The 23,977-nt window shown below is 44.1% G+C and overlaps 1 protein-coding gene across 6 annotated transcripts in view; it reads left to right on the top strand.

The window, feature by feature from the left end:
- The first annotated feature begins 189 nt into the window (after positions 1-189).
- Positions 190-23,977, top strand: part of klhl20 (kelch-like family member 20) — a 46,596-nt gene continuing 22,808 nt past the window's right edge. For 3 of the 6 annotated variants that reach the window (XM_067990796.1, XM_067990797.1, XM_067990792.1), the window contains exons 1-3: positions 190-480; positions 4,906-4,970; positions 11,259-11,832. In XM_067990796.1, the coding sequence (XP_067846897.1) occupies positions 4,948-4,970; positions 11,259-11,832 (597 nt within the window). In that variant the 5' untranslated portion in view covers positions 190-480; positions 4,906-4,947. Of the gene's footprint in view, positions 552-590; positions 721-4,905; positions 4,971-11,258; positions 11,833-23,977 lie in introns of those variants that run through there. The other 3 variants (XM_067990794.1, XM_067990793.1, XM_067990795.1) reach the window with 3 other exon arrangements.

The following is a 23,977-nucleotide window of genomic DNA, read 5'->3' as shown; positions in this document are numbered from 1 at the left end:
AATTTGTTGGACTATAACTTGGTTGTTGTAAAATTGTTCACAATTATTTCTATGGGGCGCTTGTATGAGACAGAGAGAACAATTTCTCCCTGCTCCCGCCTTATTACGGGAGCGTTAGTGCGCCTGCGCGGCACTCGCCAGCTTGTCTTGGGTCAGTTGCCGCGCAGGCGCACCTGCCGCCGTACCCGAGGGGAAGCGAGTGGATGACGGGGTTGCCAGCTCCGTCGGATGGCGGCCTCGAACTCGTCCTTGTAAATGCTCTGCGGCTGCTTGTTATTAAACCTCACAGCCGTTTGGCACTCGCACCGCGGTTGGGCGGTGACAGTCTTTCGTGTTCCTCCCAAATCCAGGAGGTCGTTTCGTGCGCGGGGGGTGCGAGTGTAGTGGTCGGGCCGCGGACCGCTTCGGTGGGGAAGGTATTGGCCGGGGCACGCTCCCCCCTCCCCCAACCAGAAGGTGCGCAGTGGAAGTGCGCAGTTGGTGAGTGTCTGGTGAAGTTGTGTGGATCAGAGAAAGAGACTTAAATGCAGAGAGAGAGAGAGAGCGAGCAGGTATGGTTACTGATTGCCTAGTGCCAGAAACTTACAGCATTGGATTTAATGAACTCAAACCGTGTGTGCATTAATAGACGTTGCCAGCACCAGCCACTCGTCTTCTCACAACCCACATCAGCTGTCTGTGGATGCATTAATGGGCACTGATCAGCTAATTGAGTTCCAGGTATTGGACTTCTCACTGTGTGGGTGCATTAATAGGCACTGATGCTGCCCAATGCTAGACACCTTCAGCGTTGAGCCTTCTCAACCTAAATTAGCTCTGCGTATGCATTAACAGTTACTGATGCAGCCCAGTGCTAAGCACCAACAGTGTTGGGCTTTTTGCTGAATGTCAATTAGCTCTGAATTACTGGGAGTCGAGTGCAGACGACTTAAAGCCATGATATTACAGTGTATGCTCACATCTTTCTGTAATAAATGGTATTGATATGTAATTTTCAGTGTATGCATTGGGATTGAGTTACTGTTTACCTTTTACTTTAAAAATCCGTCTGGGCATGCTTTTGTTGTTTTGTGCAAGTTTGGCAGGCTATTTAAAGACCAGGAAGGGTGAAGCTCTATTATACAAGGGTTTGAAGGATCACTTTGCTATTTGGCTTGTTTTCTTCAACTCAAGCCTCTGTGCACACCTGCATATTTGACACTATTGCTTGGTGCCTGCTCCTTCATTGGAGACTGTCCTGATTTTTTTTTCTTCCCAAACCACTTGGATTTGCTATCACCTTCCCTGGCATAAAAAGCCTTCTATTAAAAACCCTTCTTTGACCATACTTGTAGCTTCCCCCCCCCAACTGACTCTTTCCTCCTTTTTCTGTGTGCTAAGTTGTTGAAATGATCGCTTTCTGCTGTGTATAATACTTCTTGTGCAGAGAAGCTTGGAATGTTCAAAATGCCTGAGTTGTATGATAATCCTATGCTTCTAGTTTCTTATTAATTATTAAGATTAACTTCTGAGGATAGAATCATAGAAAGTTACGGCACAAAAGGTGGCCATTTGGCCATTGTGTCCGTGCCGGCCGAAAAAGAGCTTTCCAGCACTTGGTCCGTAGCCCTGTAGGTTATGGCACTTCAAGTGCACCTCCAAGTACTTTTTAAATGAGTTGAGGGTTTCTGCCTCTACTAGGCAGTGAGTTCCAGACCCCCACCTCCTTCCAGGTGAAGAGATTTCTCCTCAGCTCCCCTCTAATCTTTCTACCAATTACTTTAAATCTATGCTCCCTGGTCACTGACCCCTCTGCTAAGGGAAATAGGTCCTCCCTATCCACTCTACCTAGTCCCATCATAATTTTGTATACCCTAATTAAATCTCCCCTCAGCCTCCTTTCTTCCAAAGAAAACAACCCCAGCCTTTCCAATCTTTCCTCCATAGCTAAAAAAATTCTCCAGCCCTGGCAACATTCTCATAAATCTCCTCTGTACCCCCTCTAGTGCAATCACATCTTTCCTGTAATGTGGCGACCAGAACTGTACGCAGTACTCAAGCCGTGGCCTAACCAATGTTTTATACAGTTCTAGCATAACCTCCCTGCTCTTATATTCTGTACCTCGGCTAATAAAGGAAAGTATCGCATATGCCATTTTAACCACCGTATCTGCCTGTCCTGCTACCTTCATGGACCTGTGGACATGCACTCCAAGGTCCCTTTGTTCCTCTACACCTCTCAGTATCCTCCCATTTATTGTGTACTCCCTTGCCTTGTTTGCCCTCCCCAAATGCATTACCTCACACTTTTCTGGATTGAATTCCATTTGCTACTTTTCTGCCCACCTGGCCAGTCCATTGTTATCTTCCTGCAGTCTACAGCTTTCCTCCTCACTATCAACCACATGGCCAATTTTTGTATCATCTGCAAACTTCTTGATCAAGTCCAAATCATTAATATATACCACAAAAAGCAAGGGACCCAGTACAGAGCCTTGCAGAACCCCACTGGAAACAACCTTTGAGTTGCAAAAACACAGGTCAACCGTTACCCTTTACTTCCTGCCACTGAGCCAACCTGCCACTTTCCCTTGGATCCCATGGGCTTTTACATTTTTGACCAGTCTGCTATGTGGGATCTTGTCAAAAGCCTTGTTAAAATCCATGTACACTACATCAAACATGTTACCCTCATCGACCTTCCTTGTTACTGCCTCAAAAAAAGCCAACCAAGTTCGTCAGACACAACCTTCCCTTAACAAATCCATGCTGACTGTCCTTGATTAACCCAAGGTTATTGATGATGTGAAGTAATCACTGCGTAGTAGTTAGGGTGTGGATCTGTGGTTGTAATTGCTTGAGTTATGTTAATTTTGCTGTGCTGTGAGAGGAAGTTTGCAGGATAGATACCCAATGTTATGTGTATAAACATGTACACATGCACATGCAAGCACTGGGTTGCTGCTGCAACATCTAATTGGATGCCTTCCTGTGTGGTTGGTTATGAAATGGCACGTGTCAAGGTCTCCCACCTGCTGCACTGTCATTTACTGAGAGGACTGATTGGAGATGCTCTTGGTTTTGTAGTAGGACCACTAGAGAATAAGTGTGAACAGTCTAGTGTGATGGTGTCCATCCCTCTGATTTCTCCTTGTCATCAAGCGTTTATCCTAAAATGAAACCACACCCACATACTGTAATTTGTTTTAAGTTAAATTTAGAATGGTTTGCATCTGGTTAGCAGGATTTTCTCAGGGCAACACCCTATATCTACCTATCATTAACTGCTTCATCAAAATAGGGAAATTTGCTGATTGCATAGTATTGAGCACCATTCGTAATTCCTCAGATAACGAATAGTCCGTGCCCGCATGCAGCAAGACCTGCACAATATCCAGGCTTGGGCTGATATTCGTGGGCTGATATACTTGGGCAAGTAACATTCGTGCACACAAGTGCTAGGCAATGACCATCTCCAACAAGAAAGCCTAACCACCTCCCCTTGACATTCAGTGGCATTACCATTGTCGAGTCTCCCACCATCAACATCCTGGGGTCACCATTGACCAGAAACTAAACTGGACCAGCCACATAAATGCTGTGACTACAAGAGCAGGTATTTGTGGCAATACAATAGATATTTTGTGGCAAGTGGCTCACCTCCTGACTCCTCAAATGCCTTTCCATCATCTACAAAGCACAACTCAGGAATGTAATGGAATACACTCCACTTGCCAAGATGGGTGCAGCTGGCACAACACTCAAGAAGCTCAACACTATTCAGGACAAAGCTTGATTAGGACTAGCCTTAAACATACATCCCCTCCACCACGTGGCTGCTGTGTGTGCTATCTGTAGGGTGAACTGCAGCACTTCCCAAACCCGTGACCTCCACCACCATGGGAATGCCATCATCTCCAACTTCAGCTCCAAGTCACACACCATCCTGACTTGGCCATATATCGCCATTCTTTCATGTTCAAGATCTTGGAACTCCCTACCTAGCAGCATTGTTGGAGCACCTTTACCACAGACTGCAGCGGTTCAAGAAGGATGCTCACTACCACCGTCTCAGGTCAACTGGAGGTGGGCAGGCCTTGCCAGAAACACCCACATCTCAAGAATGAACATAACAAACCAATATGCGTACTATTTCACTAACACGAGGATGGGTGAGAGAGTTAAATGAAAGTCCAGTTGATTTAATTATCTTATTTACCATCATGGTTCAATTGGTTACATTCTACCAAGATCCAATCAAGTGTGTTGATTCCCCACCCCAAGGCACTTCCCCAATACTTGCCCTCTCAATCCCTATGGCTGAATCCAGTAGATGAACGTGATTTCTGTGTACTCCATAGCATAGCGATAAACTCTGAAGGATTGCAGAGATATTTACTCTTAGCATCCTCTTGCTGCAGACTCTGTGTTTGCAACAACTATATGATTTACAAGATCCTGCAACAAACGTATGATTAGATAGCTTAGCTACTTTTGAGTTCCGGTTCCAAAATCACAGTCTTGACTTCTTTAGGGAGAAATCAATCAATATAATTTGCTTCTAAAAGAAGTACTGCGAATGTATATAAACTTTCTGACCTTTAGGTGGGGACTATAATTCACTAATTTTAGAAACTTTGTTTTTAATTGTGGTTTATTTCTTTAACTTCCTTTTTGAAATAAGAAAACTCTTCAGCTATTGGATTTCAAAAGTTTGTTGAGAGGGAAACTAAATTACGTACTGGTTGACTGCATGAACTACACTAGGGAATTGAGAATGGGGAGGTTGATTTTGAAGGATAAAACCCCAGGTTTCCTTCTCAAGGATTTTTATCACTGACTTTTAAGTTACCAGCACGGTGATGTGTTAATAACATACCGATGCTTGTCCTGTGGAACTGAACAAAATTTTCACTTTTTTTCTAGAAAGGAACTTAGAGGAGACTTGAGAAATTCTCTTGACCTTGCATGGAAGGGAAGCTAATGCGCAGGTGAGTTGAAGTATTTTTAATGTTGCAGCAGTGGATCTCTGAGATAAATTTGTTTGAAATCTGAGGAAAAAGAAAATGGCTTTTGTATTAGTTGCGATACTTATTCTTAAGTCCTCTAATTGAAACCCCTGGGTACTCTTGCTCCTGAGCCTCTGCCAATGCTATTGTTGAGCTAACTGCTGGGAGGTAAAGTCAGGTGTGTAAATTAGGTTTTTGAAGTTACTTGCCTTCTCATATTTATTTCTCCCACATGACTGGTTTCTCCTCTGTTTTTCTCACTCTTTCCTTTCCATTTTCGATGGTATATGCAAGATTGGAAACTTACCGTGCATGAATTCTCCAAGCAGAATCTGAGATATTTGTAGCACGATGTGTTGGCGAATTGGTCTAAAATAAAACAGTACAGTATTTAAAAATCTTGTTAATTAGCTGTAGCACAGGACAAAGAAGTCCGATTTCTGTTCTGTGCAGATGTGATGCTATTGATTTATGATTTACTACTGTGCTCTCTCTTTACTTCTCTTGCCCTCTGTTATTCCCTTCTGTGTATTGCTGAGGCAGTTTTTGGCAGCCAAGCCGGATGCTATTTCTGTTGATGCTGCATGTAGGAGAATTCATGTGATATACCCTGGGGAGCTCAACAGATTAACTTTTTAATTGATGTCTTGGATTTGGAGTGGGACCCTTGTTGAGGCAGGGGACCTTAGTGTGAAAGTAATCAAATCCAATCCACTCCCACTCTGACATGTATCCTTGGCCTCCTACACTGTTCCAGTGAAGCTCAACGCAAGCTCGAGGAACAGCACCTCATCTTTTCTACTAGGCATTTCACAGCCTTCCGGCCATGGGAGTACCTTCACCACATGGACTGCAGCGGTTCAAGAAGGCGGCTCACCACCACCTTCTCAAGGGCAATTAGGAATGGGCAATAAATGCTGGTCTTGCCAGCAATGCCCACATCCCATTAATGAATTTTTTTTTAAAATTGAGTTTAGTAATTTTAATTGTAACTTTTTAATAATGCTTTCTCCTCCATCCAAATGATATTATGGGCCTAGTTGTATTTCTCCTGTACAGAAGACTGATTCCAGATTTGAACTAATTACCATCTTGAGTCTGTAGCCACAATCATCAGTCACTTTTAAACTTCCTATTTTGGAAGGACAAATCCTGAGCAGATGTTGAATATTTAACCAGCCATATTTGATGAGGTGACAAAATATACGAACGTACAAAATTGACGAGCAGGAAAAGAACAGCTGATCCATCAAGTCTGCCACGATGGCTGGAGCATCATGACACCACCTCCTGCGGTCTGACCAGTGACCTGTATGTTGACAAAATGGTGTTCTTCGATTTATACCGAATGGTTCTATTAATACAACCAATACCGTTAGCTTTAGCTACAGCTTCTCAACATCGGTCATGAACCTTCAGTGATCTGTGCACAATAACCTCTCTCAGTATCCTCTGCAAATGATGTGTGCATTCTGTGCTAGCCCTACCAACGTGCATGACACTACGTTTATCTAAGTTATTTGCCCTTGTGTGGCCCACTCCCCTAGCACATCTAAATCTTTGATTTGATTGCACTCCTCTACTGTCTTAACTCTTGCACAGATTTTGGTGTCATCTGCAAACTTATTGACCGTACACCCAATACCACTGTCCAGGTCATTAATAAAGACAGTGAACAATAGTGGGCCCAGGACCGATCCGTGGGGAGCAACACATTCCTCCAGGCTGAACCACATCTGTTAACTACAACTTTTTGGCTGTGGGATTGGAGCCAGTTCCAAATCCAGCGTATCAAATTCCTACTGATACGTCACAAGATAGAATCTTGTGGTAACCATGTGTGAGGCACCTTATCAAAGGCTTTCTGAAAGTGCAGGTAAACAGTGTCTACTTGATTTCCCTCAACCACTACCATAGTGACTTCCTCAAAAATCTCTTGGGTTGTGCCGTATAAATTTGCCATTTTTCAGGAAGCCCCGTCTCTTACCCTGTAATCATAAAGGGCATCTCTTGCAATCCCTTCTAGCATCTTCCCAATAACGGTTGTCTGGTTGATAGGCCTGTAATTCCCTGGCTCTGATTTGTCCCCTTTTCTGAAAATAGGAACTACATGAGCTATCTTCCAGTCTAAGGGAACTATCCCTGACTCTATTGAACTATTGAAGATACGGGCAAGGGGTTCATAGAGCAGCTGTCCCATCTCTTTAATCACTCTTGGATGGATATTATCCGGATCTGGAGCCCTATCAATTTTGAGCTTTCCTATACCATCTAAGATGACATTGCTATCTATTTCAATATTAATGCTATTCAATACAGAACACTAACCCCCACCCCCCCCACCTCCCATCTGCAACATAAGCACCATCTATAGGAGTATAGACTGATGTGAAATTGTCATTTAGCAGCTCTCCCATAACCCGAGAATCGGTTTGAATCTGCCCTACAGTATCCTTTAGTGGCCCTATACGGTTCTTAATGGTCGTCTGACGTCTGACATAGTTGAAAAAGCTTTTGCTATTACTGCCACAAATGTGCACCATCTTCTTTTCCAAAAATCTCTTGGCTACTCTTATGGCTGTTTTTGTCTCCCTCATTTGCTTGCAATACTTGTCCCTGTTCTCGTAAGTTATAATACATGCATGTTTATTGAGTGAGTCAAATTCAGTTGAAATAGTACCATTCAGGCAAGAATTATGGCTGACAGTACTCACTTGCCTGTGGAATCCATCTTGTCCTCAGGACATCCCAAAGCCAACCTTGCATGTATATAGTGCCTTTAACATAGTAAAACGTCCCAAGGTGCTTCACAGGAGCATTATGAAACAAAACTTGACACCGAGCCACATAAAGGGACATTAGGACAGGTGACCAAAAGCTTAGTCAAAGAGGTAGGTTTTCAGGAGCATCTTAAAGGCAGAGAGGTTTAGGTCCTTTGCAGCTGAAGGCATGGCTGCCAACGGTGGAGCGATTAAAATCGAGGATGCGTAAGAGGCAAGAATTGGAGGAACGTACAGATCTCGGAGACTTGTAGGGCTGGAGGAGGTTAGAGATAGGGAGGGCAAGGCCATGAGGGATTTGAAAACAAGGATGAGAATTTTAAAATTGAGGTGTTCCTAGACCAGGAGCCAATGTAGGTCAGCGAGCACAGGGATGACGGTTGAATGAGACTTGGTGCGAGTTAGAATATGGGCTGCAGAGTTTTGGATGAGCTCCAGTTTATTGAGGGTGGAAGATAGGAGGCCAGCCAGGAGAGCATTGGAAAAGTCCAGTCTGGAGGTAACAAAGGCATGGATGAGGGTTTCAGCAGCAGCTGAGCTGAGGCAGGGGCTTTTGAAGTATCATCACTGTTTAGGTACGTACAGCAACCAATTTGTACACAGCAAGATCAACAAACATCAATGAGATAACTGATCACGTAATTTATTTTGATGGTGTTGGTTGAGGAATAAATGTTGGCCAGGACATCTATGAAATTGATGCTTCTTTCTGCTACTGGGTTTTAGGGAAATCTGTTACCTCTCCTCCCATGGCTGTCTGACTAGCTGCTAAATCGCCAGGAAAGTCGCAGTAGCATAGAATATAAATATTATGGAACTAAGAACTGATTTAATTTTTGTTTTGTTTGGAATAGTGAATTATACTCGGGTTACCCCTGATTATGGAGAAGGGGAGAGGCTATTGGTCTTGGGGGGGGGGGGGAAGGAATGTCATTTCCTAGTGCTGGCATCTGTCAGGTCAGGTACAGCATGGTCAGATGCAAAGTAAAGCTCCCTGTACAGTCAAAACCGTGTGCCCTAACTCTGGCCTCAGCAGAGTTCTGTTACATCTTTTTGGCCTCTGAGTGGGATTTGTCTGGAGTTTTGAGCTGTCTTGTGCTATTCACTTGTGTTCAGTGGGAACTGGGCTGGGCTAAGTCAAATTATGTTTTACTTGGGACTCATCGTCCCTTCAGTTAGTGCTGGATTTGTATTGAATCTCCCAGAGCTGAAAGGATAAGTGTTATAATCCACTGCTGTAGCTAGCCCACAAGGATTTTGATCCTGAATTTTAAAGATGGTTAGCCAGGAGGAGCTTTCTGTTTAGTTGTCCAGTGATAGTGTATATTTTTTTTATTCATTCATTGGATGGAAGGCCAGCATTTTTGCCCATCCCTAATTGCCCTTGAGAAGGTGGTGGTGAGCCAACTTCTTGAACCGCTGCAGTCCTTGTGGTGAAGGTTCTCTCACAGTGCTGTAAGAAAGGGAGTTCCAGGATTTTGACCCAGTGACGATAACGGAACGGCGATATATTTCCAAGTCGGGATGGTGTGTGACTTGGAGGGGAACGTGCAGGTGGTGTTCCCATGTGCCTGCTGCCCTTGTCCTTCTAGGTGGTAGTTTGGGAGTTGCTGTCGAAGAAGCCTTGCTGCAGTGCATCCTGTAGATGGTGCACACTGCAGCCACGGTGTGCTGGTGGTGAAGGGAGTGAATGTTTAGGGTGGTGGATGGGGTGCCAGTCAAGCAGGCTGCTTTGTCCTGGATGGTGTCGAGCTTCTTGAGTGTTGTTGGAGCTGCACTCATCCAGGCAAATGGAGAGTATTCCATCACACTCCTGACTTGTGCCTTGTAGATGGTGGAAAGGCTTTGGGGAGTCAGGAGGTGAGTCACTCGCCGCAGAATACCCAGCCTCTGACCTGCTCTTGTAGCCACAGTATTTATGTGGCTGGTCCAGTTAAGTATCTGGTCATTGGTGACCCCCATTGGAGAGACCCAGGCAGTATGGGTGTTATACATTCTTGGAAAAGGTGTGTCTTCTCCCTCTTGAATCTTCATCCTCCTGGCTAATAATTTATTTTGGCTTTGATGTAATGACCCCCATACTATGTCTTGCCTTCTCTACCCCTTATCCGAGTTTGGACTTGATAAAAGGTGGCAACTGTAGGAAAATCCTCTGCCCCTTATACTCTAGCTCAGGGGTAAATGGCCTACTGATGCTTACTGTCTAGGGTCACACATGAAGAATGGCCACCTGGGCTAGGTACCAGAGAGCTTTGTGGAACTGTAACCCAGCAGGGGTCAGCGCCTTCAAGAAGAAAAAAATTGGTGAAAACTTAAAAAATTAAAATGTCCAGTCATCTCTATGCCATAAGTTTGTCATAAATAAGAACTTTTTAACAGTGCTTATATTTCACATTGCCCAGCAAGAAGGCCCATTTCTTTATCCATCCTGCCCTATTTTGCTACCCTCCCCTCCTCCAGTAACAAGCTAATTGTGTTAAGAAAGTAGATCCTGTTTCCAGGCTCCTGCTTATGCTGCTCTTGAGCTGGACTTGAGATTTGCAGATGTGGGATCCAATAATTGCTCCCCTTTTTGTTTGTTCCCCCCCCCCCCCCCCCCCCAAATCCATTCTCTTTGTGGGGAAGTGCCTAGGTCTGATTGGCAACTCAACGTAGAAATAACCAAGATTACTAATTGGCAAAGGGGGGTGGGGGCAATGGCAGTTGCTTTAAATTGGTTTGAAAAATAATCACTGTATATTGTTCAGACAGGGTCTGGACATAAATCGCAATATTAGTGACTTTAATAATGATAAAAGCTCCCTTTGTGTCATTTCATGTGCACTACTATTGTGATGTTGTTTCTATAGTCTGTATTCACTCTGCACAGCTGCAGTGACCTGTGATTGTCAACATCTTCAAGGGATTAAGCAATAAAGTGGATCGTACCAAATTATGTTAAGTAGTGAATGAGTTAACACAATGAACTATATCAACTGTTTTGTAAATCACCGGCACTACAGAATATAAGGACTTTTAAAACCCATTCCTTTCAGGCTCACCTCTGTTTTTCATCTTTTTATATTCCTCCATGTTTGCTTTCTGCGACTGGGGAATCAAGCAGGCTGACATGCTCACATGCAAGATCACTGTTGATCTTGAGTTGCTGCTGGAAGGTATTCAAGGGTAAATTCAAGTTCTTCCACTGGTGTCTGTCATCTATACTGAGCACTCCCAAAGCCTCCCTTCCTCTTTCTCCCCAACCACCCGAGGCTGCCCTGCTAAGGTTATTGCTGTGACAGTATCCTGCCATAGAGTGGTGCCGTATCTTAGAACGCCAAGGTGGTGCTTTTTTTTAGACTATTTATTACTATATGATGGATCACAAAGTGCAGTCACAAAGGTTAAAGCTGCACAATAGGAACCTGTATGTAAATTAACAATGTTGGGTGACTTTTGAATTGATGAGTCTCAAATGCTTTTTTCTTCCTTCCCTGACTCCCACCGTTAGGTGTATCAGCGCTCGACCAGGAGAGATAGGAATGGATGTCACTAGCCGCTGTACACTCGGCGACCCCAACAAACTGCCTGAGGGAGTACCACAACCGGCCAGGATGCCATTCGTGTCGGACAAGCATCCTCGGCAGACTTTAGAAGTGATCAACCTCCTGAGGAAGCACCGGGAACTATGTGATGTGGTGCTGGTTGTGGGCGCGAAAAAGATTTACGCACATCGAGTGATCCTGTCTGCCTGCAGCCCTTACTTTCGAGCTATGTTCACAGGCGAACTGGCAGAGAGCCGGCAGACGGAGGTGGTGATTCGAGACATCGACGAGCGGGCCATGGAGCTGCTGATTGACTTTGCGTACACGTCTCAGATAACTGTAGAGGAGGGGAACGTGCAGACCTTGCTGCCGGCTGCCTGCCTCCTGCAACTGGCTGAGATCCAGGAGGCATGCTGTGAGTTCCTGAAGAGACAACTTGATCCCTCCAACTGCTTGGGAATCAGAGCTTTCGCTGACACCCACTCCTGCAGAGAACTGCTGCGCATCGCTGACAAATTCACTCAGCACAACTTTCAAGAGGTAAGGGCTAATGAAAAGAAACAAGGTCCATATGATCTCAATGTAATTAAACTAAACAACGGCCCTCGTGGGGCTGCAGTAATTGTATTGTGCCGCATTCAACAATTGCATATTCATGGTGCAATAGATGGGAACATTGTATATTTGATTTTTAAAAATATATTGTATTCAGTTTTTTGCAGATTAGAATATTTAAAAAGGGGAAGGAAGTGGATGAAAATAATTTTTATTCCTTGGAAATCAGTTGGGCATCGCAGAAGTAACATGAATTTTACAATTAGCTTATTGTTCTATTCGATATTCTTAATTGGCAGTGCAGATAGAACAGAAGACTTGACCCTGGTCAAGATTCTGAATTTGTCTTCCGAATTTGCTTTCAAAGGAAGGGTAATTCATATTTGTCCTCTCTTAGTGTTGTAGAGAGGGCAGGCACCTTACTCCCACTCCTCTATGAATGCTCCTGTCTGGTTCCTTCTGGGTATTAAACTCCCTTCCAATTTTTGCTCTTCCCACAACGGGAAGGCACCTCTCCAAAGCAGTGTGACTGGGAACATGCCTCTCATCTTTATGGTGCTGCATGTTAGTGCTCCAATCTGACATTGTGTTGTTTGCTTCTTAATGTATTAGCATGTGTGATTGTGATGGGGTATAGGCTTGTGTCCACGATTCCCCAGTCTCTGGTATGCTATTTGTTTTCTTTTGACATTTTAAGGCAGTGATGAGCAAAAGCCATGTGGTTTTCTGAATAAGGAAGGAAAATTGAAGTTTGAGTCACTCTGGGCTAGTTGTGTACCTTGAGTGGCTGAGAAAGAATGCCTTTAGCATAAACTATGGTGCAGGTTGTCTGGCTCTCTTTACCAGGAAAATGGCACAGAGAAACCTGTGAGTGGGGGTTGGGGAAGAGTTAAAGGGGGCACGCAGTAGAACTGAATTGTAATCCACTGTTATATGATGCAAAGCAGAGAAATAATAAGGCTCATTAGAAATCCCAAGACCCCAAATGAATCTGAGTAACTCCTTGTTCTGTGCTAGTGATTTCATCGGGGGAAATTGTTCAAAGTGCTGCACCTTCTTCTGAGCATGCACTTTAGAACAATCAAATGAGAGTATCTCACTTGTATTTTAGGCTTTAGAGCTGGTGAATGAAATATTTAATAGACTGAGTTTCGGTTTCCAAAAAAAATCACTGTCCTCTTGTCTTTCTACATAACCTGTTCATGTATTGCATTTGGCTTTAATCTCTCCCCTTCCTCTCTTGAGCTGTGGCTTCATGGGTATCATAGAATCATAGAAGTTACAACATGGAAACAGGCCCTTCGGCCCAACATGTCCATGTCGCCCAGTTTATACCACTAAGCTAGTCCCAATTGCCTGCACTTGGCCCATATCCCTCTATACCCATCTTACCCATGTAACTGTCCAAATGCTTTTTAAACGACAAAATTGTACCCGCCTCTACTACTGCCTCTGGCAGCTCGTTCCAGACACTCCCCACCCTTTGAGTGAAACAATTGCCCCTCTGGACCCTTTTGTATCTCTCCCCTCTCACCTTAAATCTATGCCCCCTCGTTATAGACTCCCCTACCTTTGGGAAAAGATTTTGACTATCGACCTTATCTATGCCCCTCATTATTTTATAGACTTCTATAAGATCACCCCTTAACCTCCTACTCTCCAGGGAAAAAAGTCCCAGTCTGTCTAACCTCTCCCTGTAAGTCAAACCATCAAGTCCCGGTAGCATCCTAGTAAATCTTTTCTGCACTCTTTCTAGTTTAATAATATCCTTTCTATAATAGGGTGACCAGAACTGTACACAGTACTCCAAGTGTGGCCTCACCAATGCCCTGTACAACTTCAACAAGACATCCCAACTCCTGCATTCAATGTTCTGACCAATGAAACCAAGCATGCCGAATGCCTTCTTCACCACCCTATCCACCTGTGACTCCACTTTCAAGGAGCTATGAATCTGTACTCCTAGATCTCTTTGTTCTATAACTCTCCCCAACGCCCTACCATTAACGGAGTAGGTCCTGGCCCGATTCGATCTACCAAAATGCATCACCTCACATTTATCTAAATTAAACTCCATCTGCCATTCATCGGCCCACTGGCCCAATTTATCAAGATCCCGTTGCAATCCTAGATAACCTTCTTCACTGTCCACAATGCCACCAATCTTGGTGTCATCTGCAAACTTACTAACCATGCCTCCTAAATTCTCATCCAAATCATTAATATAAATAACAAATAACAGCGGACCCAGCACCGATCCCTGAGGCACACCGCTGGACACAGGCATCCAGTTTGAAAAACAACCCTCTACAACCACCCTCTGTCTTCTGTCGTCAAGCCAATTTTGTATCCAATTGGCTACCTCACCTTGGATCCCATGAGATTTAACCTTATGTAACAACCTACCATGCGGTACCTTGTCAAATGCTTTGCTGAAGTCCATGTAGACCACGTCTACTGCACAGCCCTCATCTGTCTTCTTGGTTACCCCTTCAAAAAACTCAATCAAATTCGTGAGACATGATTTTCCTCTCACAAAACCATGCTGACTGTTCCTAATTAGTCCCTGCCTCTCCAAATGCCTGTAGATCCTGTCCCTCAGAATACCCTCTAACAACTTACCCACTACAGATGTCAGGCTCACTGGTCTGTAGTTCCCAGGCTTTTCCCTGCCGCCCTTCTTAAACAAAGGCACAACATTTGCTACCCTCCAATCTTCAGGCACCTCACCTGTAGCGGTGGATGATTCAAATATCTCTGCTAGGGGACCCGCAATTTCCTTCCTAACCTCCCATAACGTCCTGGGATACATTTCAGCAGGTCCCGGAGATTTATCTACCTTGATGCGCGTTAAGACTTCCAGCACCTCCCTCTCTGTAATATGTACACTCCTCAAGACATCACTATTTATTTCCCCAAGTTCCCTGACATCCATGCCTTTCTCAACCGTAAATACCGATGTGAAATATTCATTCAGGATCTCACCCATTTCTTGTGGTTCCGCACATAGATGACCTTGTTGATCCTTAAGAGGCCCTACTCTCTCCCTAGTTACCCTTTTGCCCTTTATGTATTTGTAGAAGCTCTTTGGATTCACCTTTGCCTGATCTGCCAAAGCAATCTCATATCCCCTTTTTGCCCTCCTGATTTCTCTCTTAACTCTACTCCGGCAATCTCTATACTCTTCAAGGGATCCACTTGATCCCAGCTGCCTATGCATGTCATATGCCTCCTTCTTCTTTTTGACTAGTGCCTCAATCTCCCGAGTCATCCAAGGTTCCCTACTTCTACCAGCCTTGCCCTTCACTTTATAAGGAATGTGCTTACCCTGAACCCTGGTTAACACACTTTTGAAAGCCTCCCACTTACCAGACGTCCCTTTGCCTGCCAACAGACTCTCCCAATCAACTTCTGAAAGTTCCTGTCTAATACCATCAAAATTGGCCTTTCCCCAATTTAGAATTTTAACTTTTGGGCCAGACCTATCCTTCTCCATAGCTATCTTAAAACTAATGGAATTATGATCACTTGTCCCAAAGTGATCCCTCACCAACACTTCTGTCACCTGCCCTTCCTTATTTCCCAAGAGGAGGTCAAGTTTTGCCCCCTCTCTAGTCGGGCCATCCACATACTGAATGAGAAATTCCTCCTGAATACACTCAACAAATTTCTCTCCATCCAAGCCCCTAATGCTATGGCTGTCCCAGTCAATGTTGGGAAAGTTAAAGTCCCCTACTATTACCACCCTATTTTTCTTGCAGCTGTCTGTAATCTCCTTACATATTTGCTCCTCAATTTCCCGTTGACTATTTGGGGGTCTGTAGTACAATCCTATCAAAGTGATCTCTCCCTTCTTATTTTTCAGTTCTACCCATATAGACTCAGTGGGCGAACCCTCGGATATATCCCCTCTCACTACTGCCGTGATGTTCTCCCTAATCAAGAACGCAACTCCCCCTCCTCTCTTACCTCCTGCTCTATCTTTCCTATAGCATCTGTACCCTGGAACATTGAGCTGCCAGTCCTGCCCCTCCCTTATCCATGTTTCAGTAATAGCTATAACATCCCAGTCCCATGTACCCATCCATGCCCTGAGTTCATCTGCCTTGCCCATCAGACTTCTTGCATTGAAATAAATGCAGTTTAATCTAGACTTCCCTTGGTCTTTGCCCTGCTTTCTCAGACCATCTGTCCGGTCATGTTTTGTACACTCTCCCTTACTGCCTTTTGTTTCTGTCACCATTTTATTTCCCACTGACTTCCTGCATCGGTTCCCATCCCCCTGCCACATTAGTTTAAACCCTCCCCAACAGCACTGGCAAACACTCCCCCTAGGACATTGGTTCCAGTCCTGCCCAGATGCAGACCGTCCAATTTGTACTGGTCCCACCTCCCCCAGAACCGGTTCCAATGGCCCAGGAATTTGAATCCCTCCCTCTTGCACCATCTCTCAAGCCACGTATTCATCTTAGCTATCCTGTCATTCCTACTCTGACTTGCCCGTGGCACTGGTAGCAAACCTGAGATTACTACCTTTGAGGTCCTACTCTTTAGTTTAACTCCTAACTCCCTAAATTCAGCTTGTAGGACCTCATCCTGTTTTTTACCTATATCGTTGGTGCCTATATGCACCACAACAACTGGCTGTTCACCCTCCCCCTCCAGAATGTCCTGCAGCCGCTCCGAGACATCCTTGACCCTTGCACCAGGGAGGCAACATACCATCCTGGAGTCTCGGTTGCGTCCGCAGAAACGCCTGTCTATTCCCCTTACAATCGAGTCCCCTATCACTATAGCTCTGCCACTCTTTTTCCTGCCCTCCTGTGCAGCAGAGCCAGCCACGGTGCCATGAACCTGGCCACTGCCACCTTCCCAGCAGGCCTATGGTGCCTTGCTCAAATGGCCACTCTTCATGTGTGAACTTACATGGGAAGTTCTCAGGGAATATCCATGTGTGCGTTTTCTTCAGAAATTACTGGAAAACAGCAAGTAGGGAAACTTTTTTTCTGGGGGTGGGGGGGGGGGGGTGAATGTGTACATGGGATCAATTTTAGCGAATTTACCTTGCTGTTGCCATGGTTGAGATAAAACCGCACAGACCATGGATCAAACTTGGGATCTTTTTGGATGTGGTCTGTCTGGCTTAGTATCAAATCGCTGAGGCATCGAAAATAGTTATACAAGGCACAGAAAGAGCCCAAAGATCCCAGGTTTAACACACTGAGTACTACTCTCTCTCGTGACTGTATTGCTCATGGGATATTTCAAGCTTCATAACTGGTTATTACAATATCTAATAGATTTTAATGTTTGAATTCTGGTGAAGAGGCTGCACTTGAAATGTTTAATTTCTTTAGTTTGCAGGTGATAGACTGCTGTGTATTTCCAGCAATTTCTGTTCTGAGTTGCAGCTAAATATAGTTGGGCTTTACATGGGGAACTGGATTATTGCTTACAGATGGCACTTTTTGGAAAGGTCAGATTTCAGATTAGATTTGGCTTGGACCCAGTGTTTAAGTATTTTGAGATGTGCTACATATTCTCATTAAGGGTGAAATGTTGTTATCTCTGCAGATATATATTACTCATATTTCACAGGACCCTTAAGAGGGTTCCTTTAGTGGTTTGGATTAGGCATCAATATGTCAGTGCTGGTGGTGTGATCTGTAAGTGTCCACACTTTGATAGCTGTTCATTTGTTGTTCAATGCTAGTTTTTATTAAAAAAAATAAAACTGGGTAACTACATCTATCCCTTCACAGCAGATGTTGGCTGATCTTTCTATTCTTCTGCACTGATGCATCCTTCATGTACAATCCAGTAGGCCATTCCCCAAATGGGGAAATCATTGGGACCGAGGCTTTTTACCTTGCTACTTCTGTGATTGGTCACTAGCCGTTAATGCATAAGAGGCCCCTTTTTTTTCTGCAATTGAGCCCCAGCTCTTTTTCTCGTTGGCCGGCTATAGTATTTCTGTTCTGTACCAGGAAAAGAATCCTTGAAACTTGCTGTTTCTATGGTTTCTTAAAATTGTTCATTTAATCTTAGCAATCATTTCAACGTATTTGCAGTTAAAATTCTTTTATTTTTTTAAATAAAAACTAGCGTTTGTTTGTTTTGCCATTTTAGTTTGGTTCTCAGCATTGAGATACTCCAATTCCTAGGGTACTTTTTCTGTGTAAAGTTTGTTCGAGTATATCTTGATTGCCCTCCACTGGCAATGACTGGATCTAAAAACTAAAAAATAACATGCCCCCTGCCACAAAGCCTTTCTGATAACTGATTTCCTGATTTCTTTCCCCCTCCCCCACAACCCATGAATGGAGCTGGTTTGAGATCCTCTACCTGTAACTTCTCCCACTGTTTAGCCTCTTGCAGGCTCTTGAGAGGTCTTTTGGAAGGCCTCCAACACTGAAATGGAAGAGCTTAGAAGGGGTGAACTTTCTGAAGTACTAAGATTTTGGAGTTTACTTTGCATGCAAGGCATAAGGTCAGGAAGTGTGTGAATCAGGTCAGGGTTGTTCTTCAGAAAGCAGCAATAGTTTGCTTGCAAGATCAGAAAGTAAGTGTTAATCAGAGCCCTCCAGTATTTCGAAAGTGACCATTCCTCGTGTGTGAGCTTAGCTGGTGAGTGCTGACATTTTATTCGGCAATGAGGGAGAGGGAAAACTTTGTCCTTACTTGGCATTTGCACACAGGCACTTTGGTGGCAGTTTCTGGTTAGCGATGATGAACAGGAACTCTGACAGTTACTTTTTTTGAACTCTTCTCTCTGCCCCAGGAATACAGTGACGACTGTAGGGCCCTTGCTGCTGCCTTGGCAGAGACTGGCTTACTCAGCCCAGAGTAGGGTCTGTTCAGCTCATTACCACCATAGATGCCATTTAGTAGCTGAAGCTAATCTTTTCAATCAGATATGTACACTGGTGTGCTGAATTTTTTTTATTATTCGTTCATGGGATGTGAGCGTCGCTGGCAAGGCCAGCATTTATTGCCCATCCCTAATTGCCCTTGAGAAGGTGGTGGTGAGCCATCTTCTTGAACCGCTGCAGTCCATGTGGTGAAGGTTCTCCCACATGCTGTTAGGAAGGGAGTTCCAGGATTTTGACCCAGCGACGATGAACGAATGGTGATGTATTTCCAAGTCGTGATGGTGTGTGACTTGGAGGGGAACGTGCAGGTGGTGTCGTTCCCATGTGCCTGCTGCCCTTGTCCTTCTAGGTGGTAGAGGTTGCAGGTTTGGGAGGTGCTGTCGAAGAAGCCTTGGCAAGTTGCTGCAGTGCCTCCTGTGGATGGTACACACTGCAGCCACTGTGCGCCGGTGGTGAAGGGACTGAACATTTAGGGTGGTGGATGGGGTGCCAATCAAGCGGGCTGCTTTGTCTGGGATGTTGTTGAGCTTCTTGAGTGTTGTTGGAGGGGCACTCATCCAGGCAAGTGGAGAGTATTCCATCACACTCCTGACTTGTGCCTTGTAGATGGTGGAAAGACTTTGGGGAGTCAGAAGATGAGTCACTCGCTGCAAAATACCCAGCCTCTGACCTGCTCTTGTAGCCACAGTATTTATATGGCTGGTCCAGTTAACTTTCTGGTCAATGGTGACCCCCAGGATGTTGATGGTGGGAGATTTGGCAATGTTAATGCCATTGAATGTCAAGGGGAGGTGGTTAGACACTCTCTTGTTGGAGATGGTCATTGCCTGGAACTTGTCTGACGCGAATGTTACTTGCCACTTATCAGCCCAAGCCTGGATGTTGCCCAGGTCTTGAAGCAGTCCATGCCCACATGTAGCATTATCTGAGGAGTTGCAAATGGAACTGAACACTGTGCAATCATCAGTGAACATCCCCATTTCTAACCTTATGATGGAGGGAAGGTCATTGATGAAGCAGCTGAAGATGGTTGGGCCTAAGACACTGAGTTTTTGACTTCTTAACTCTTTTGTTCGTGATTCTAATGTTAGAAAGGAACTGTCCTAGTGTAAGTACTAGGAGTGGTTGGATTTGTCTTGGCAAAATAAATTTTAGAATCACAGCACAGAAGGAGGCCATTCAACCCATTGTGCCTGTGCCAGCTCTTTGAAAGAGCTATCCAATTAATCCCACTCTCCTGTTATTTCCCCCATAGCCCTGCAAATTTTTCCTGTTCAAACATATATCCAATTCTCTTTTGAAAGTTACTATTGAATCTTCTCCCACGATTCTTTTTCAGACAGTGCATTCCACATCATAACAACTTGCTGCGTAAAGAAACGTCTCCTCATCTCCCCTCTAGTTCTTTTGCCAATTACCTTAAATCTGTGTTCTCTGGTTACCGACCCTCCTGCCAGTGGAAACAGTTTCTCCTGACATACTCTTATCAAAACCTTTCATGATTTTGAACACCCCTATTAAATCTCCCTGTAACCTTCTCCACTCTAAGAAGAACAATCCCAGCTTCTCTTGTCTCTCCACAGAACTGAAGCCTCTCATCCCTGGTACCATTCTAGTAAATCTCTTCTGTACCCCCTCTAAGGCCTTGACATCCTTCCTAAAGTGTGGTGCCCAGAATTGGACACAATATTCCAGCTGAGGCCTAACCAGTGTTTAATAAAGATTTAGCATAAATTCTTTGCTTTTATACTCTATGCCTCTTTATAAAGCCCCGGATCTCTCATGCTTTTTTAACAGCCTTATTAACTTGTCCTGCCACTGTCAAAGATTTGTGTATGTGAACCCCCAGGTCTCTGTTCCTGCACCCCTTTTTAAAATTGTCCTGTTTAGTTTATATTGTCTATCCTCATTCTTCCTTCCAAATGCATCACTTCACACTTCCCTGCATTAATTTTCACCTGCCATATGTCTGCCCATTTCGCCAGTCTGTCTATGTCCCCATGAAGGCTGCTACTATCCTCCTCACTGTTTTACTAGAAGAGTAAACTTGATGGAAATCTCTTGCAGTGTGTCTCGTCCCATTTTTTACTAACGGTGGATTGTAGACATATAATCCATGTTACAAGTTCTAATTGCAGGGATTTTTTAAATAGATGTTAGTGAAACTCTGCTATATCATTGCCCTTGGAGAGTTGGAGTATATCCCGTGTTATAATGACAGGAGCACTATACCAAGTAATGCACATCGTTGATCTCCCAAGGCGGTGCTTGCGTATAAAAAGAAAGGTTTGGTACTCATTGCTGAAACTTCTGCATTTCTCAAGAACCCCACGATTGGGCCCATGACCTTGCATTGTGTCTGAAGCTAATGAGCCTTGGGGCTGGTGTCCTTTTTTTTAAGCCTGTTTTTCACTTGGAAAAAGGGTGCTTGGATCACAGGTAGTTCTGATGGATGCTTTTTCTTTGTGCTCCCAGGTCAGCTGCAGCTTGGTCTCCAGCACTGAAGCTGTGTGTGCACCGGGCTGGTGCCTTGCTTCATCCTCCATTCACTCACTAGCACCTACTGTAAACAATCATGCAAAAAGATGATCTATATATAAGATGCCACAAAACCTGAAGGAAATCTATGATCCATGTATCAGTCACCCAGCTCCCCAGAGAGCAGCAATTGTGAATTTAAGTCCAGGTTTACCTTGACCTTGACCTGCAAATTAGGCCTCTGTCCACTTGCTGGTGCTCACCCAGCTCTTAAGCGATACGCATAATAGATCTTCTTCCACCCCCCCCACCCAGCCACCCTTTTCCCTACTCACCACTTTTTAAAAAAAAAGTTGTCTTTCTTTTCCTTCTCTCCTGAAGATTCTCTCTCTTTTTCCCCTTGTTCCTTTTCTCTACCCTCCTTCTCTTGCCCTTCCTTGCTTCCTTTCTGTTCTACTTCAGCTCTTGCTGCTCTCGTTCTCCTTGGAATCTTCCCACTTTTTTTCCACACACCTGCTTTGACCTCTACTGACTCTTTTCTGGCTACTCTTCGACCTGCTCCTGGAGTCTTGCACAAAGTCCTTTTTATATTAACTAGAAGCTGGGGATCCAGGTCAAGCATGCACAAAGTGGTAGTGATAGATACTGATGGCCCGTGCATTTCGCAGAGGGATTAAAGGGGGCATTGAGGGTTAGAGTTTACGGGGGTGATTTTAAACCCCAAGAACCGGTGGGTTGGGGCAGGGTGGGCGTTGAAAATAGTTGTTTTTTGGGTCGCGACCGCAACCCGCCTTTATTTCCGGGTTTAATTTGGGCGTGTAAAAGTACAGGCTTCCCACTGGGAATGCAAAGTTTGAAAATTTTGCAATTGCAACCCAAAAAAACAACTATTTTCAACTTCCACCCGCCCCCAACCCACCCGTTCTTGGGGGTTAAAATCACCCCCAACATGTGTGCGGAGCGCTGGAAACACTGGCAGTAAAGGCAGAGGTGAAGACCACTAGCTCTGGGGATGGAACAGAACTCAACTCCTAGTTGTTGGGGTGGAACAGGTCTGTGTGTGGGCAAAGTTGGTGCAGGAATTTCTAATATGCGGTGGATAAGTTTATGGGCATTTGTGTTTAATTTAAATTTTCATAAGACATAAAATTGATTTAATTCTATGTTAATTTAAATGTCAGGAATATATATTATGGGTTGGAAAACAAGATAGCTGTCTAAACAACTTGGAAGAAATTATTTAAGCGATATCTGGGTTATGTGGTCGTTTCTGGTTCCTGGTTAGTGATTTCCATCAACAGCAGAATACATTTCTTTGGATACTTGAATAAATTAGGATGGTTAACTGGACAGATTCTGGTTACGTAAGTCAAGTGTTTAAATTGTGATGTCGAAATTTAAAATGCAAGTCGTAATTATTTAGAAACGTTTTGAAGAAAATTCAATCCTCAGTTTTCTGTGTTTCATTTGTGATCAAAATGTAAGCAAACAAATCCTCTTTACGTTGTGCTGTGGGGGTATAGCAAAGGGATTACTCGTCACACTAGTTACTACAAGTACATCTGCTCCTCAAGCAGATGAATGCAAATCTCCACAGGGGAGCCCTGTAAATACAATTATGGAGGAAAAAGGAAAACTAAATTACTTGGGATTTAAATCAGTATGTACATATCCTACTTAGCACTTAAAACTATCCTATTGAAGCTTAATTTCTCCCACAATTATTCTTGTAGGAGTCTTCAGTGTTCACTGAAATGCAGCCCACAGCTCCTGCAAATAGAGCAGGTTTAAATCCAGTTTGCGTGAGACAATAAAATTGAAAGTTTGCCAAAATGAACTTGAAGCAAGTGCTTTCATTTCTATGCAAACTTATTCATTGTATCTTCTCTTTTTAACGTACACCTCCGTACCACCATCGGTGGCTGGGTCTTCAACCATCATGGCCCTACTTCCTGGAACTCTTCTCCAAAACCCTCCACCTGGCTTCATCTCCACCTTCAAAAATCTCCTTTTTAAACTACAACTTTCACCTCACCAGCTTTTGTCACCTCTCTATTCTCAGTCTAAATTCTCTCTCCTCCCCCTTTGTGAAGCACTGTGGGATATTTTGCTTCATTAAAGATGCTATATGCAAGAGTAAATTTGTCAGACGTTCTAGGATTGGAATATTGCTTTTAAAATTTATTCCAATCGCATCATCTTAGATTTGTTTTGTGATATCCATGAACTGTTACTGTTGTGGATTTTTTTTTAAATTGTGAAAGTGTTCTAATTTTTAAAAATCTCTCCCTCTTTTTGGAACATTCAGACAAGCAACCCTGCCAAGGTTCAGAATAGTATAGGGGTTCTGCTTTATACAGCTGTTTAAAGCAGCTGGATTCTGGGAGATTATTGCTCATGAGCTGGCTCCTGGCATTTACACTACTAAATTCAGTTCCCTGATCCTCACAGTAAACTTGTAGGCCCACGAAAAATAGTCTGCTCCCAGGATAAGGGGGCCTTAATATGAATGCCGAGAGCCAACTCTTGGATGTCAGTTTCCCGAATCTGACCTAAACACGCACCAGTATTATACCTATCTTTAAATAACATATTAGAATTATAAACTGTGTGCTTTAACGGCAGAAGATACAACTCTTTTTGTCTCTCCCTGGCCCTTGTGCCAGCTACAGATGACTGGCCTGTCAGTTGGTGCAATGTCTTGACTTAGTGGTAGCACTCTTGCCTCAGAAGTTCTGGAGTTCGAGTCGCACTCCAGAGACTTGAGTGCATAATCTGGG

The sequence above is a fragment of the Heptranchias perlo genome, chromosome 9 (assembly GCF_035084215.1).
Source record: "Heptranchias perlo isolate sHepPer1 chromosome 9, sHepPer1.hap1, whole genome shotgun sequence".
Lineage (NCBI taxonomy): Eukaryota > Metazoa > Chordata > Chondrichthyes > Hexanchiformes > Hexanchidae > Heptranchias > Heptranchias perlo.
Note: the sequence above shows the minus strand (reverse complement) of the source record. Positions and strands in the feature narration are given on the sequence as shown.